The sequence below is a fragment of the Bufo gargarizans genome, chromosome 2 (assembly GCF_014858855.1).
Source record: "Bufo gargarizans isolate SCDJY-AF-19 chromosome 2, ASM1485885v1, whole genome shotgun sequence".
In the NCBI taxonomy this organism is placed as follows: domain Eukaryota; kingdom Metazoa; phylum Chordata; class Amphibia; order Anura; family Bufonidae; genus Bufo; species Bufo gargarizans.
The window spans coordinates 702,757,295-702,773,588 of NC_058081.1; the positions used below are offsets into that span (position 1 = coordinate 702,757,295).

At 47.8% G+C, this 16,294-nt stretch overlaps 1 protein-coding gene across 1 annotated transcript; it reads left to right on the forward strand.

Annotated features, from left to right (window-relative positions):
* The first annotated feature begins 511 nt into the window (after nt 1-511).
* On the forward strand, nt 512-14,233 carry LOC122929050 (SUZ domain-containing protein 1). Its single transcript, XM_044282492.1, has 4 exons — nt 512-622; nt 8,753-8,802; nt 12,005-12,256; nt 12,586-14,233. The coding sequence occupies exons 1-4, from the start codon at nt 572-574 to the stop codon at nt 12,686-12,688; spliced, it is 456 nt and encodes a 151-aa protein (XP_044138427.1). The 5' UTR covers nt 512-571; the 3' UTR covers nt 12,689-14,233.
* The last annotated feature ends 2,061 nt before the right edge of the window (nt 14,234-16,294 follow it).

Below are 16,294 nucleotides of genomic sequence, written 5' to 3' on the forward strand. Positions count from 1 at the left end.
TCAATTTATTGGGCAAAATTAATTGTAACTGATCCCATACCACAAAGGGTTAAGCGGGTCCTTACAGAGTATGGAGCTTAGACAATTCACTGTGAATCAGCTAAATCCCATCATAGTTCCGGACCTGACCACCAGGGGGCTGAGAGGTCCCAGCTGCTGTAGAGTGGGCTATTCCCCATACTTGGTAAGGACCAGGTCCGTACCACGCATGGAGTTTAGCCTCTGTTCGGAACCTGTCCACTAGGGGGCCGAGAGGTCCGTACCACGCATGGAGTTTAGCCAAATCAATGTGAGCTGCCTAAACACTAGGGGGGCGAGAGGTCCGTACCACGCATGGAGTTTAGACAGCTCATGTAGAGTCTTCTATTTCCCATGCCTGGTAAGGACCAGGTCCCTACCGTGTATGGAGTTGAGACACAACCCTTCCTTATTGACCCAAAGGGGCGTGGTTTCCGGTCACATGCCGCGTATCGGTTATGCGCAGTATGTGCGGTGCGTGCACGCTCTAGTCCTGCGCTTGCGCAGTAAAGGCCGGCGCTTGGCCTGATTTCCGGCGGCGGCTGAACGGAAGATGGAAGAGGATGAGGTCGCGGAGAGCTGGGAGGATGCGGCCGATAGCGGCGTGAGTAAAGTCGGAGGGCTGTGCCGTGTGGTGCAGCCTGTGGGGGGTCTCCGTGGTTGTGCTCGAGTGTCTGCAGCTGGGGGACAGCCTCAGGCAGGGCCTGCTGAGCCTAGACGGCGCTGGGTCACCCTGGCTGCACCAGGGTCTCCAGCAGTTCTGTTTTGGGGGCTTGTTTTGTTGTAGCACGTGATCTGAGGGAAGGACTGTTGTGTGGGACCCCTACACACCTTCATGTCAGGGACCCCCTCACCAGCCCCTTCCTTCCCTCCCCCTTGGTGTCTTCAGAGCTGTTGTGGGGCTTCCTGTTATCAGGACCGTCAGCACTGACCCCATAAGCACAGGTGCCATGTTAATATGTATTTGGGACCCCCCCCCCCCTCCTGGTGAAGTGTTGTGCATGCGCTCAGCGCCTGTACAGTGGTGTATGGTGTCTAGATAAGTAGTGGAGACGGGCGCAGCGAAGACCACCTCCATCTAGACCAGATTTCCATCACCCCCCACCTAAAGAAGGCACAGAATTTCTATAGCCCCCAGATCAGGACTATGGGGTCTGTACTACTAGCTTGTATCACGTACCTTGCTTGGAGGGGTATTCCAGTTAGGGGATAACTGGTGGGTGGGGGTCTGATTGTTGAGACCCCCACCACTCATGGTGGGGGTTGCCTTGTTCAGCATTACATCTGGTTGGGGCGCGCACACCTACATTCCATTCACTGTCTATTAGTGTTGAGCGAATGTGCGTTTTTTAGTTCGGCGTCTAAAGTTCAGGTTATCGAAGAATTGCGTTATGGATTCCGCATATGGTCTGTGGTAGCGGAATCCATAACGCGATTCTTTGATAACCCGAACTTAAAACACAAGTTCGCTCAACACTACTGTCTATGGGAATGCCGGAGACTGCCAATCGGTGCTCTGCTCAAATGCAGGTAGGCCGGGGGGGGGGGGGGGGGGTAGATATCCTTTGCATAGGGGATACATTGTTTTAACACAGTGCCTCTTTAAAGGGATTGTCTGAGAATTATAAAAACATGCAGGAAGGCTCACGCTTGACTACAGGTTCCCCTTTCCCATCCCTGCAGGAAGCCGTGATGTCACATCAGACGTCTACTCAGCCAATTTCTGGCCTCTTTGGTCATGTGCATGACCGGTGATTGGCCGGACATCTCCTCGTCCGATCCCGCAGAGAACAGAAGGACCTGTAGCCGGACAGGAAAGCTTTTTTTTTTTTTTCTATCCTTTTATAAGCCCCCTCTTCTCCCCTGTAGGTTTTGAATACTTGCGGACAACCCCTTTAATTACCCCAGCAGCTGAGGATGGGATCCCCTGTTTTCTGCTCTCACCACAAGGGACTGGTCATTATCAGTTGGACTTCCATGTTTTGCTCAGAGCCTCCCAGGCTCATATAGGGGGTACATTCAGTGCCCCCACATGTCCCTATACATGTACAGGTGAATTGGGGGTTTCATTGCGTTGGCTTGCAGTTAGCACCACATACACCAGTTAATGATGATATCCGCGCAGTTTGGGGTCAAATCGCTGCCGACGTGTATAGCTGCAGGTACGGGGTGATGGCGGCCAGTCTGTTTCACTATAAATAGTGTATTTCCCCTGTAAGACCTGACTCCAGCAGTGGTTATTAATACCTCTACGTATAGGACGCTTTATTTGGCAGAGGATAGCGACTGAAATCCTGAGCTGCAGCCAAGTTATGTGATCTGATACCCAGAGCTCAGCCCGCCCGATAACACCCCAGGGGATCCGCATCTCTGGAGGTGATGGGAATTACAGATATATATCATATTACGGTGTGTTACAGGCACTTGCTGCATTGTCCATCTGGTGAAGAAGTGCAACGTGTGTGAGGTTTTAAGAAATCTGCCCCTCAGACTGCGTAAAAATCTGCAGTGTGAATTGAGCTGCGGTGCAGAAGTGAAATGTGCAGCCATTTCCGCCGCAAGAACTATGTGATACCTGTGAAATCTGCAGCGTGTCGGCGCCTCTGTTTGTTAAGGCCTCAGGCACACGACTGTATTGCTTTTGTGAACCCATTGTTTTCAACGGGTCCCTGGTCCGTATTTTGAGGACAGTGTATCTTGTTGCGGAACGGACGTTTGGATGCGGAAAGCACACGGGTGATCCACATGTCCTGTTCTTGTCTTCGAAATGCGGACCCTTTTGAAGTCAATACGTCTGCAAAAAATGCGGATGCAACACGGACTGTGTCCGTATTTTGTTGATCAGCAAAACGGATAGTCTTGTGCATGAGGCCTAAGCCAAAACCGTGAAGGGGGTTTTCCAGGACTTATTTTTTGATGAACTGTGGTTAGAACAGGTCATTGGTATCAGATTGGTGGGGGTCCGACTCCTGTTTTTACTACCTGCGGCATGGGGGGCTAGCTAGATCCATACACCGTGTAGTGGTCCTGTCTGTTTTCTGCCGTGCTGCTCCTATTCAGTTTTCCCCAGTGTCAGATATTGATGACTTGGACAGGTCATCAATAAACAAGTGCTGAAAAAACCCATTTAAGGCTACATTCACACGCCTGTATGTGTTTTGTGGTCTGTAAATTGCGCATCCACTAAACACGCCTATGCTTTTCCGGAATTGTGCACAAGAATAGGACATGTTCAATATTCTTTGCGGGGCCACGGAACGGATGCGGACAGGACACATTGAAATGAATGGGTCCGCACCCGTTGTGCAAAAATGCGGAACAAAACATGGCCGTCTGAATGAGCCCTAAGTGTTATTGTACCTTTTTGAGGAGGCTTTCAAGAACTTGGGATAGGCCACCAATATCAGATCTGACACCATGCACCCCCGCCGATCAGCTATTTAGGGAGTAGGTTCAAAGACGGAACTGGAGCGCTCCCTCCGCTGTAGTGGTGGACGTGGGTACTGCAGCCCTGCTCCTGTTCAGGTGAGCTGATGCTAATGACCTGTCCTGAGGATAGGCCATTCATATAAAAGTAGTGGAAAAATGATTACTCAACGGTAATTGGATTTTCCAGAACCCACGACAGCACCACGAGAGAGAGGATCCGCTCCCACAGACAGGAAACCTGCAGAATAAAAGGGCGGACACTCTCCTCCCAGTTCAGTGTGATAGCCAAGCATCGGAGGAAGTCCGCCCACATAATGTTTAGATAATCCATGATAATCAACTTAAAGGGGTTATCCCATCTTAGACAATGGGGGCATATCGCAAGGATATGCCCCCATTGTCTAATAGGTGCGGGTCCCACCTCTGGGACCCACACCTACAAGGAGAACAGAGCAGAGAAAGTGGAGGAGGGCGCACTACGCATGCGCAGCCGCCCTCCGTTCATTTCTATGGAGCCGCCAAAAATAGCCGAGCGCTGGCTCGGCTATTTCCGTCGGCCCCATAGAAATGAATGGGAGCGTTGGCCGCGCATGTGCGGTGCGCTCCCATTCACTTCAATGGGAGAGGCGGGGAGCTGAGCCTGGTGGTGGTCGGACCCTGGGAAACCCGGGGTCCTCCAGCCACAACTCTCCCCGGCTCCGTTCTCGTTGTAGGTGCGGCTCCCAGAGGTGGGACCCGCACCTATCAGACAATGGGGGCATATCCTTGTGATATGCCCCCATTGTCTAAGATGGGATAACCCCTTTAATATACAAATTATATATATATATTTTTTTTATATGCTACAACCTGTGAGTATAGAAGAACCAAAATAACACAGAAGGGAGGGGAAATAAGGGTGCTGTCATGGGTTCTGGAAAATCCAATTACTGGTGAGTAATCATCATTTTTCCCTTCCCCACGACAGCACCACGAGTGATTTACCAGATTAAATAGTTAGGGTGGGAGAGCAGAAAGAAGCACCTTTTCCCCAAAGGAAGAACCCGAAGATTGGTTCAAATTAAGCCGATAGTGCTTAAAAAAGGTTGAAGGAGAAGACCAGGTAGCGGCTCTGCAAATATCCTCTACGGGGGCTGAGGATCTTTCTGCCCAGGAGGTGGCAACTGCCCTGGTGGAATGTGCTCTAAGAGCCACCGGAGGAGATGAGCCAGGTGAAGAGTAGGCCAAAGAAATGGCAGAAACAATCCATCTAGCAATGGAACTTTTAGTGGCGCCTCTCCCTTATTCCCTCCTTGAAAGAGGATAAAGAGTGAAGAAGACTTTCGCCAACTGTGTGAGAGAACCACTAAAAGCGCTTCTTACATCGAAGCAATGGAGAGATTTTTCTTCTTCCTACCTTTTTTAAGAACCCGAGGTCGGAAGAGCAATATCCTGGGACCTATGAAAACTGGAATCCACTTTTGGAAGAAAAGCGGGATCCGGATGAATCAACGCTTTATCTTCCAAAATAGTAGTGTATGGAGGATTAATAGATATGGCATGAATCTCATTAACCCTGCGAGCAGATGTTACCGCTACTAGAAGGCATAATTTTAAGGTGAGACACTTAATGGAGCTGGTATCCAATGGTTCAAATGGTTGAGTCAAAGCCTTTAACCCTTTAAGGACCCATGACGTAGCTGTTCGTCATGGGTCCGTTCCCTAAACATAGCGCCCGCCCGCACATGCAGCAGGTCCTTGGCCGCTGGGTTTCTGCTATTTTAAATGGCAGAGACCCGCGGAACATGTATGTGATCAGCCTGAAGGCTGATCACATACATCTTGCCCTTTAGATGCCGTGGTCATATGTGACCACGGCATCTGTGCAGACCGGAAACGGAAGTTGCGCTATTTTGGTCCGGTAACAGCTTTCCCCGGCTAAGATTGAGGAAGCAGGTTTCAGAGTCAATTAGATGTATATATCAATACAGGCCACTAGGTGGCAGCCTTGTATGGATGTAGTGCAAATGAAGTGTTCAATGATGGCTATTTAGCCATCACTAAATACTATGGGTAATCGAATGATTGCCAGTTATTGTCACCCAAGGTGACTTAAAAAAAAGTTAAAAAAAAGTTTTTACAAATATAAAAAAACAACAACCTAAGTTCAAATCACCTGCCTTTCCTTAAAATAAAAATACTTAAACAATAAAAAAAATAAACATCATGGGCATCGCCTCGTGCGAAAATGCCCATACTATTAAAATATAATAACATTAATGGCGTAGCGGGGGAAAAAATAAAAACAGCCAATTTGCCATTTTTTTTTTCCCGTCACTTCCAACTTCCCAATAATTTTTTAATAAAGTGATCAAAAAGTCGCATACACTTAAAATTGGTATCACTGAAAAGAACAGATCGTCCTGCAAAAAATTAGCCCTCACACAGCCCCGTACACATAACTACCAAAAAGTTAAAGGGGTCAGAATAGGGTCATGACATTTTTTTTAATTTTTTTTTCCCTCAAACTTCATTTTTTCAGTATTAAAACGCAAGAAAAATTATACAAGTGTGGTATAGTTGGAACCGTACTGACCTGGAGAATAAAGATAACAACATGTCAATTTTACTGCATAGTGTACAGTGTAAAAAAAAAGTTATCAGAATTGCGTTTTTTCCCAATTCTACCCCATTTGGATTTTTTTTCCCCCGCTCCCTACTACATGGTATGCAACCGTAAATGGTGCCATTAGAAAGTACATCTTGTCCTGCAAAAAATAAGCCCTCAAAAGGCTATGTGAATGGAAAAATAAAAGGACTATGGGAAGGCGGGGAGTGAAAAATAAAACCGCAAAAATTGAAAATCCCAGGGTCCTTAAGGGGTTAAAACTTTTTTTTTTTTAAATCAAATATTTTTTTATTTGACAAGATTACAAAACTGTGTACAGTAAATATATCATGTCTTAATAAATAGAAATATACCTGTACAAGATACACATTGCGTATGGTCATTTTGTATATAATATAGCATATAACACATGAAATACTCCCACCCTTTGTACTCGCTCCAGCATGCATACTGCTCTCTCCCGCTCCTAGAATCTAATGTGACTATTGGACAGCCATTCTTCAAATTCCTTAGTCTTGGGTGAAATATTTACACAGGGGATATTATGGGCTATGGCCACCGCAGATATCGCCTGGTCATCTATAGGCAGTTAATAGTTAGGCCTGACAGACAACCAAACTTCGTATCCCCCAGGAATAAGTGTCATCAGCATATAACGCGATTTTGTTATTTATCTGTCCATACTGGAAACCTTTAATGTCTGGGGACTTCCACTGCCGTCGCCAAAGGCTCAACTGCTATGGCAAAGAAAAAGGGGGGATAGTGGGCACCCCTGCCTAGTTCCCCTTGCCAGTTGGATGTAATTAGTCACACTCCCATTAGCCCTAATACGTGCCCTTGGGTTAGAGTAGAGGACCTGCACCCACTTAATGAACCACTGACCAAAACCCATACATCGCAACGCCTCCAAGAGGTCCCCCCACTGCACACTGTCGAAGGCCTTAGCGGCGTCAAGCGACAGAACGGCCCTATCTCCACAGTTGTCTGCTGGGATTTGTAAGCTAGTATATACTCTGCAGATGTTAATAGCTGTAGATTTCTGGGGCATAAAGCCTGTTTGGTCCGGATGAATTATACTCAGTATAACCTTGGACAATCTTTTTGCCAGAACTTTTGCTAACATCATCTGACGTGAGTAGGGATATGGGCCTATACGAGTCGGGTATTCTTGGATCCTTCCCTGGTTTTGGTATCACTACAATAAGTGCCTCCTTCCTGCATAGATGCTGGAAGACAGCCCTCCTCCCATGAATAATTAAAGACCTTCAGTGATTCTGGTAACAGTATATCCTGAAATCTCTTATGTCTCCACCGGGATGCCATCTGTACCCGGGGCTTTGCCATTAGACATGTCTTTGAAGGCATAAACCAATTCATCCATGACAATGGGCGCCTCTAATTGGTCCCTTTTCCTCTTCCTAAAGTGTGGGTAATTCCACCCTCCTAAGGAATTGTAGTACCTCCTCCTCCAAATTCGCATTCTTGGAGGTATACACCGAGGAGTAGAATCTCTGTAATACACCTAGTATATCCTCTACTTGTGCAAGACCTCCTCTGGGGGTCCAACAGTTCCACAGTACATGATGGTCCTTGTTGGGCCCTGGAAACAACCGATAGTGTATGCCCTACGCTCTCACATTCTGCAAATGTGCGTGGTTTATAAAAGGCACGTTTTCTATCTGCTACCTTCAATAGGTGATCAGTTTTATCCTAATGCATTCTGAATAGAGAGAAATCCGTTCAGGATGCATCAGTTCAGTCTCTCTTACATTTTTGGGCCGGAGAAAATACTGCAGCATGCTGCAGTTTTATCTCTGGCCAAAAATCCCGAACACATGCCGGATCCGGCATTAAGTGTTCCGGCAAAACAGACGGTTTTCCGGTCTGCGCATGTGCAGACCTTTAAAAATGCAAAGACAAATACCGGATCCGTTTTTCCGAATGACACCTGAGACATCCGGTATTTCAATGCATTTGTCAGACTGATCCGCATCTGTCTGACAAATGGCATCCGTTTGCGTCAGGATTGCCGGATCCTCTGCCGTTTGCGTCAGGATTGACGGATCCTTTGCCGCAATTGTGAAAGTATTTTTATGTACCAGTATGCCAAACCAGAGCTCTGATTCAAGACGCCGTCCTCCTGTTTATAGAGCTCCCTTCTCGTAGGCGCTCTGTGATGACGTCAGCGCCGCACGCCGATCTACGCGCTTCACTTGCTTTCGCCGGCCTATCTCCTTGCCGGAAACTCCTCCCCCTGTGGCCAGGAAGTCCGTGCCTCTAGTGCATCAGCGATGCCTTTAGACACCTAATCGCTCCAGCACCCAAGAGTCTCCCTCTAGAGACTTGCTGTCCCTCTGCCTGTCCCCATTAGTGCACCAACCGATGCCACATCTCACCTCTGCAGGTATGCCCCAGGACCTCTCTGGCCTAAACAACCTGGGTCAGAATTGGAGCACCACCAGGGGGAAGGATCTGAAAGAAAAACTGCAGGCTTCCCCAGAGACAGGAAACCACACTGAATTGGGAGGAGAGTGTCCGCCCTTTTATTCTGCAGGTTTCGTGTCTGTCGTGGGTGAAGGGGAAAAAAACGTTTAAATCGGTTCTAACGCTTAAAGTCCCACCAGAATGTTGTGCGTGTGAGTGACTTGTACACCTGAAACGCTGAGTCTGTTCATTGTCATTTTGTTTCTTTTCTAGGAAATAGATCGCCGGTTAGAGAAGAAACTGCGGATCACACAGCGGGAGAGGTAAAGGGGCTCTGTACTCATTGGTTTTATCTTGTTTATAGGTGCTCGGCTTTTTTTGGGATTTTCAGGGTGCCCTGCATCGTCAGTGAAGATGGGTTCACGCACAGTGTACCAGGCCATCGGTTTTAGTTTCCCTCTGGTATGGTACTCAAATGCCAGAGGAAAACCGAAGCCACAGTTTTCTGTGGAATTGTTCTTGGCATCAGATTTGACACCAGATAGAGTTGTCTGCAGCACATAGCGATGTGCTGGTGGCAGGCGGCTATTCTAGGTGCCAAGCGAAACATCATCGCATAATAAATGTGCGAGTGTGTGCTCTAGGGATCGACCGATTATCGGATTTACCGATGTTCAGGATTTTGAACGCTATAGGCATTTATTTTGCCGATATTCCGATAGCGTATGGGGAAGACAGATCGCGCTGCTGACAGCGCTCTCCGTGTTCCCCTTAGCAGCACAGGGGAGAAGGAAGCAGTGTCTCCTCCCCCTGTGCTGCTGCTGCCGCCAATGAGAGGACAGGGGACAAGAGGAGGGGAGGAGCTATGGCCACTGCGCCACCAATGAAGCTTAATCTCTCATTTATTCATATACAACAGGAGGCGGGAGCTGCAGGATCACATAGCCGGCTCCCGACCTCTATGAGCTGTAGCTGCGATCTGCGGTAGTTAACCCCTCAGGTGCCGCGGATCGCAGCTACTGCTCATAGAGGTGGGGAGCCGGCTATGTGATTCTGCAGCCAGCTGCCGCCTCCTGTATATGAGTAAATTAGAGAGGGGTTGTCCAAGTTATATTTATTGATGACCTATCCTCAGGATAGGTTATCAATATCAGATCGGAGGGGGTCCGACACCCGGCACCCCCTCCGATCAGCTGTTTGAAGAGGAGACTCGCACGGTGTCAGCGCTGCCTCCTCTTCACTGTTTACCTTCTAGCCGTTGCATCTGCAGTGGTGAGCAGGTGTAATTACACCCAAGCCGTCCCATTCATTTCAATTGGAAGGCTTGGGTGTAAACCACCACTGCAGATGCAACGGCTAGAAGGTAAACAGTGAAGAGGAGGCAGCGCTGACACTGTGCGAGTCTCCTCTTCAAACAGCTGATCGGAGGGGGTGCCGGGTGTCGGACCCCCTCCGATCTGATATTGATGACCTATCCTGAGGATAGGTCATCAATAAATATAACTTGGACAACCCCAGTGCGCCCCCCCACCCCAGTATTAAAAACATTGGTGGCGCAGTGCGCCCCTCCACAGGATCCCCTCTCCCCTCCTCTTCCGATCGGAGCCCCAGCAGTGTAATGCTGGGGCTCAGATCGGTTACCATGGCAGCCAGGACGCTATTGAAGCCCTGGCTGCCATGGTAAGCTCCATGCTGCTGTGTGCACAAAGCACAGAGCAGCAGGGACAGTGTGAGCTCCTATTCACCCTGATAGAGCTATATCAGGGTGAATAGGACAAGGGTTCTAGTCCCTAAGGGGGCTAAAAGTTAGTAAGTAAAAAAAAAAAAAAAAAGTTACAAAAATAAAACACCAAAATATTAAGTATAAATGAAAAAGAAAGATTTACAAAAAAATATACACATTAACAATAAACATTAATTTTCAGCAGATTTGTGGGATTTTTTATTTTTTTTTCAAAAATAAAAATTCCCAGAATATCGGTATAAATTATCGGCTATCGGCCTGAAAGTTCACAAATTATCGGTATCGGCCCTAAAAAAATTGATATCGGTCGATCCGTAGTGTGCTCATTGGCTGGTGATCAGCAGCACTTTTACACAGGGCAATTATTGGAAAAGAGTTCTTCCTTAATAATTGTACCATTCTTTGGCTTGTGTAAAAGGGCCATAACGCAAGGTATTTTAATTAAAGGGGTAAGGCTACTTTCATACTAGCGTTACTATTTTCCGGTATTGAGATCCGTCATAGGGGCTCAATACCGGGGGGGGGGGGGGGAGGTTTGTCAATGGGGACAAAATGTAACTGAACAGAAGCGAATGCTCTAAAATGCATACCGGAGAGCAAACCGCACCATGCTGGGGTTCGCTCTCCGTCCTGGGATTCCCTGACACAATGGAAAACAGATCCATCCGCCATTGACTTTCAGTGTAGTTCATGACGGATCAGTCTTGGCTATGTTACAGATAATACAACCGTATCCGTTCATAACGGATGCAGACGGTTGTATTATCAGTAACGGAAGTGTTTTTGCCGAACCCTGCCGGATCTAGCAAAAACGCTAGTGTGAAAGTAGCCTTATCCATGTATTTTAGTTTTTTTTAAATTTCTTAAAGGGGTGTTCTCATCTGAGACAATCTGGGCATATCGCTAGGATATGCCCCCACTGTCTGATAGGTGCAGGTCACCTATATTGAGAACGGAGTGGGCAGAGTGATGGCTGGAGGACTCCGGTCCGGCCACCACTAAGCTCTCTCCCCGTAGGAGTGAATGGGAGTGCACCGCGCATAACTGGTCACTGCTCCCATCCACTTTTATGGACCGGTGCTCCTTTTACCATTTTCAGGACTCTGTTTAGGAGATAGGTGCGGGTCTCAACAATGGGACAAGCACCTATCAGACAATGGGGGCGTATCCCAGCAATATGCCAGCATTGTCTCAAATGAGAACATATTCAGGAAATATTTCTACTGTGCTAAAACCTCGCTCCCCGGTGTATTTAGCTTGCGGGCTCTTCCTGGATCACATGCTATACATTCAGCACATGATCCTACTCCGGTTACAACTTGCGATGTACATGGGTTCGGCCTGCGCAGTCAGGCAGTCTTGGGCAGTGACTGCTCACAGCGCCCGAGGCTACCTGACTGCACAGGCGCAACCCATGCAGGTTGTATCCGGGCTAAGATCTGAATGGATGGCTTATAATCCGGGAAGTGCCTGCAACTTGATTACACTGGAGAGCGCAGCGCTGGTTCGGTAGGAATATTTTCAGCATTATCGCAATTAAAGTGCTTAATCACGTGAAGAAGGGGGAACATTAAGAAATAGCAATAGTTTGGTGTCTGCTCCTTCTGGAAGCCAGAATGGTTCCAGGCGTACACTGGAAAGCTGCCCCTGAGCCTTGTTGCTTTCCATTGGCTAAGCTCTTCCCTATTACAACTGCATTGCCACATATTTATGTTCTCTAGAGTGTGGTTTATTTCCTTTTTTTCATTCTTGCTCTTTTCTCATTTCTCTTCTATCTGCAGCAAATCAAAGTCTCCACCCAAAGCGCCAGTGGTTATTCAAGACGACTCTCTCCCGGCGGGTCCACCCCCACAAATCAGGATCCTGAAGAGGCCTACAAGCAACGGATTGTCAAGTAACCCCCATGCCAGCAGCCGGCCGACGGTGCCTGTGAAATCACTGGCACAGAGGGAGGCTGAGTACGCGGAGGCCAGGAAACGTATCCTCGGCAGTGCCAGTCCAGAGGAGGAACCAGAGAAGCCAATTGTAGATAGGCGAGTGCTGCAGCTGTTTCCCAAAGCTGCTTGCATGTTGTAAATTGATTGCTTCTTGTATGCACCTTATAAACGAGGGCAGTGCCCTACCTGCGACCCTAATGTAATAGTTATTAGGCTTCGCAGTCCCTTCTGCTGGCATCATCCAGGAGATGCACTTTCCAGTCGTAGATTAACGACGCCATAGTCTATCATAAGTGATGGTGGCCCCCATGGTGCCTGCAACTCCTCCAACACTACCCTCTTATGTCTGATGCAATGTTGCACTAACCACTCTTTTATGGATGGCTTCTTATCTTGGTTCTGAATGCCTTTTCTTGTCTTTTCAGACCTATCCGAATCAACCAGTCAGAGGACACCAGACCATCTAATAACGTGATCCGGCAGCCGCTGGGTCCCGACGGTTCACAGGGTTTCAAACAACGCAGATAGATTTTTCTGGAGAATGACACCATGGGCTGCATCGGCCTGTCACACCAATGGACACGAGCAGAGGGAGTCGCCTCATTTACTTGCACTTTGATGACCTTTTGCTCCGCCCACTGTGACCTTAAACCCCGTGCACTGTGACCCCCCCCCCCTTCCGCCACCCCTGTAGCTCCGACCACTGTGATTGGCGCATCGCCACATGCTTCCCCAGGTCTTATCACAAGGGAGTGCGTGTGCTGTAGACGGGTGGGGAGGGAGCAGGCAGAGTTGGGGGCGCCCCGTGCCTGCAACTGCCACTTCTATGGAAGTTACCGCCAGCAATAATGATATCTGTTAGTCCCGTCTCGAGGGGGGAAAAAGGTCTCAGGCCCACCTCCCCTTCTCATGAGTTTCCTTTGAGTGCATGTCTGCCTCCTCTCACCGCAGAGGATCTTCTCCATGATGACTGATTCCCCCCCCCCTGCTCTTCAGGTGTAGTGTGCATGAGCGAGTTTTGTTAAAAACAAAAAAAACAAAAAATTATTTTAACAGAGAGAACTTCTAGTCTTGTAGAGCGCACAGAGCAGCCGCCATCGCTGTATGTTCTGCTATCAGATGCCTCAGGAACGTGCTGGTTTTGTCTGAGGACAGGTGGACATGAGCTGCTGACGGTGGATGTTAAATGCTCAGGGCATTAGCATGGGCTAGGCCTGGAGCAGAGGAAGGGTTAATGCCTGTGCTCTCCCTAGAGGACCAGGAAATGTGGAAGGAGAGCAGATTTTAATTTTTTTTTTTCTTGCACGGTTTGGAGTTGTGAACCTGGCTGGTGCTGTTCCTCTCCCTAGTGATGTCGGGGCGGATGCAGAAGCCGATGCGGGCGGATGCTCAGAGGCTTACGTCTGTATAACACAGGGCCGCCATTATATAAGGACTTGCGCAGGTGACCTTGTCTCGAGGGGCTGGAGCCTTTCCTGGCAGCTATTTGACAATAGAATGAATTAGACCAACCTTGTAAGATCCGGATCAAAACCGTGCCCGATAAAGCTAGACGTCTATTTTATCCAGTATGTCACGTCAGTGTGCTGCCCGCTCCAGCTCTTTCGGGAGGCTGGAGGTATGAAATGTTCATCCAGATGGACAGTGCGGCACAGCGCACGCTGCATTCTGTTGCCGATCTGTGTATATTTTAGGGGCATTTTTTTTTTTTTGTAATAATCATGGGTTTTACGTGTAATTATCCCTTGACGGAGTTACCTGCAATGCCAAAATGTCCCCACTGGCCGCTGAGCATCTTCTTTCTTCAGTCAGTGACCTACAAGGAAAAGAAGTCAAGGGGAAAATACAAAGACTTTGGTGCCTTATATAAGAAGAAGCTACTGACACATTCCCCCATAGATGCTATTGTGATTACAAACCTCATACCAGTATCTTACCCTAAAATGGACCCTCCGCCTGTAAATGGTGCAGCCGCCATATTTTAGGGAATGATGTCGTTCACTGGTTAATATTATCGGTTACTGGACATTGTCCACAGCTGATCCATGCAGGGGGACAGGTCCATTATTTTTTTTTATTTTTTTAAAAATAAATTGCAGTTTTTCTACACAATCTCTCAGTCTGTGTTTAGTAGCTCTTTTATATAAGACAGTTGTGTCATGATGAATTAATCTTCAGGAAAGATGTCGGCCTTAATTCCATAAACAAGAATGTAAAGCGACCTGTCAGGTTCCATCTACGTCTTGTCTTGTGACCTGTAGCTACAGTCGCCTCTGCAAATCTTTTCCTTTTACTGACCTGTGAGTGTCCGTTGACGACATGTGTTATACTCTAGTCACATTCAGAGCTGCATTCTGTTGGTTTCCTGGTGCCTCTTGTGCTTTATGGCTGCCCCTAGTGGTGCCCTGCAGTCATTGCATAGAGTTGAAGGAAAATGATATAGTCCTGGGTGAGCTGACCGATTCGTAGTTACAGGCAGAATTGTGGGTGCTCCTCTGGATGTGAGCAGGATATCGGACATGATGTGGCTCACTCTCAGTAAAGCAGTATGGAGATGCAGTAACAAGTCTATGTCCGGATATGTAGTGGAGCTGAGGTGCACGCTGCGTGCAGTTATGTTTCCATCGGGCCCTCGAGGTCTGGGAAGGCTCCTGACATGAATATTCTCAGTATTACCAGCGACGTCTCGGTGCTGCCCTGGAAGGGGTGCTTTTTTTCATCTGTTCAGTCCATTCCTGTATTTCTGGAGGGCAGCGCCGCTCCCTGGGAAATCGAGATGTTTACAGAGTCCGGCAGATAAATTTCCCTGTTCTGTTTCTGAATAAATGAGTGTTATATGATTTACAAGAATGGATGTTTTTCTGGTGCTCCTATATTGTGTGGGGTTCTTTTTCTATACTTGTTGGGGGAAGTGTTTTCTGGTGCGCTCACGCTAGGCCGCTGCACGAGAGTGGATCTGGGATTCGTGATCTGATCCCTAAAGTGTTGCAGGATGACCAGTGAGAACTGAATCTCTACTCCGTGATCATCAACCTTTCATCTGTCTCTGTAATCAGAAAGCTGTCCCTAAAATGATGCATGGACCCCCCCCCCCCCCCCCCCCCTCCCCAAAGTCCTGTTACCCATGCCACTTCCCCTGTGGGATCACACACTGATGAACCATCTCCCAGGAAAATATATATATCTGGATGTCACGGTGTCGGTGATATCGGTGTGAACAGTAGTGATTCCCTTCCAGAAGTGACTTCCGTGTCTGTATGTTATCCCACTCCATGTAGTCTATAGCCCCCGGTATCTGCACCTGTGCTGTGATCCTCCTGGTATGAATTGTTGTTTCTGCCCGCAGTAGGTGCAGATTGTTGTTTCTGCCCGCAGTAGGTGCAGTGCCGCCCTCCTGGAGAGAGTAAATGCAGTTTCAGCCAAGATCTTCAGAATCGCATGGTCACGAGACCTGGAGATAAATGACTGTTCTGGAGGGGATTCCTTGTTTGTGTGTCTGGGGACTTCACTAATGACCAACATCTGAAACTTTTTATTTTTTTTACTATTAGGCCTCTTTCAGATGAGCGTCTCCTGTGCAGAAATCACTGCATGTGTGAGCGCGATTTCCTGTTACGGGCAGTGCTAATTTTGCAGGAGCGCACGGCATTATACTGATTTATAATGCTGTGTCTCTCTGCTTGACCTTACTTATACAGGGTCATACGGACAGCTTTATGTCAGTATAATTCTGTAGCAGTAAGGTCATGCAGAGAGATATATATAAAGCATTAGAATACCATGCGCTCCTGCAAAACGAACGTTGTCCATAACGGGAAATCGTGCTCGCATACGGAGCGCGATTTTCGTCACAGGACACGCTCGTCTGAAATTGGTCAAGTCGGTGACGAGAGGAAAAATCTGTGGTCTATAGAGGCCATGGCTCACATTTATTATGACTGGCATTTGGTCAGCTCCAAAATACTATTGGGGTGAATTGCACCAAAGAGGCACGTGCTTCTTAATAAATTATACAGTTTGGACTGTTCACATTTTTGGCCTCCGCTCAACACATATGCCATGTGTTTTAAATGGATGTCATAGTGGTATCTGTTACCCGTAGGGTTCCAGATGTGTATACACGGTAGCGTGTAT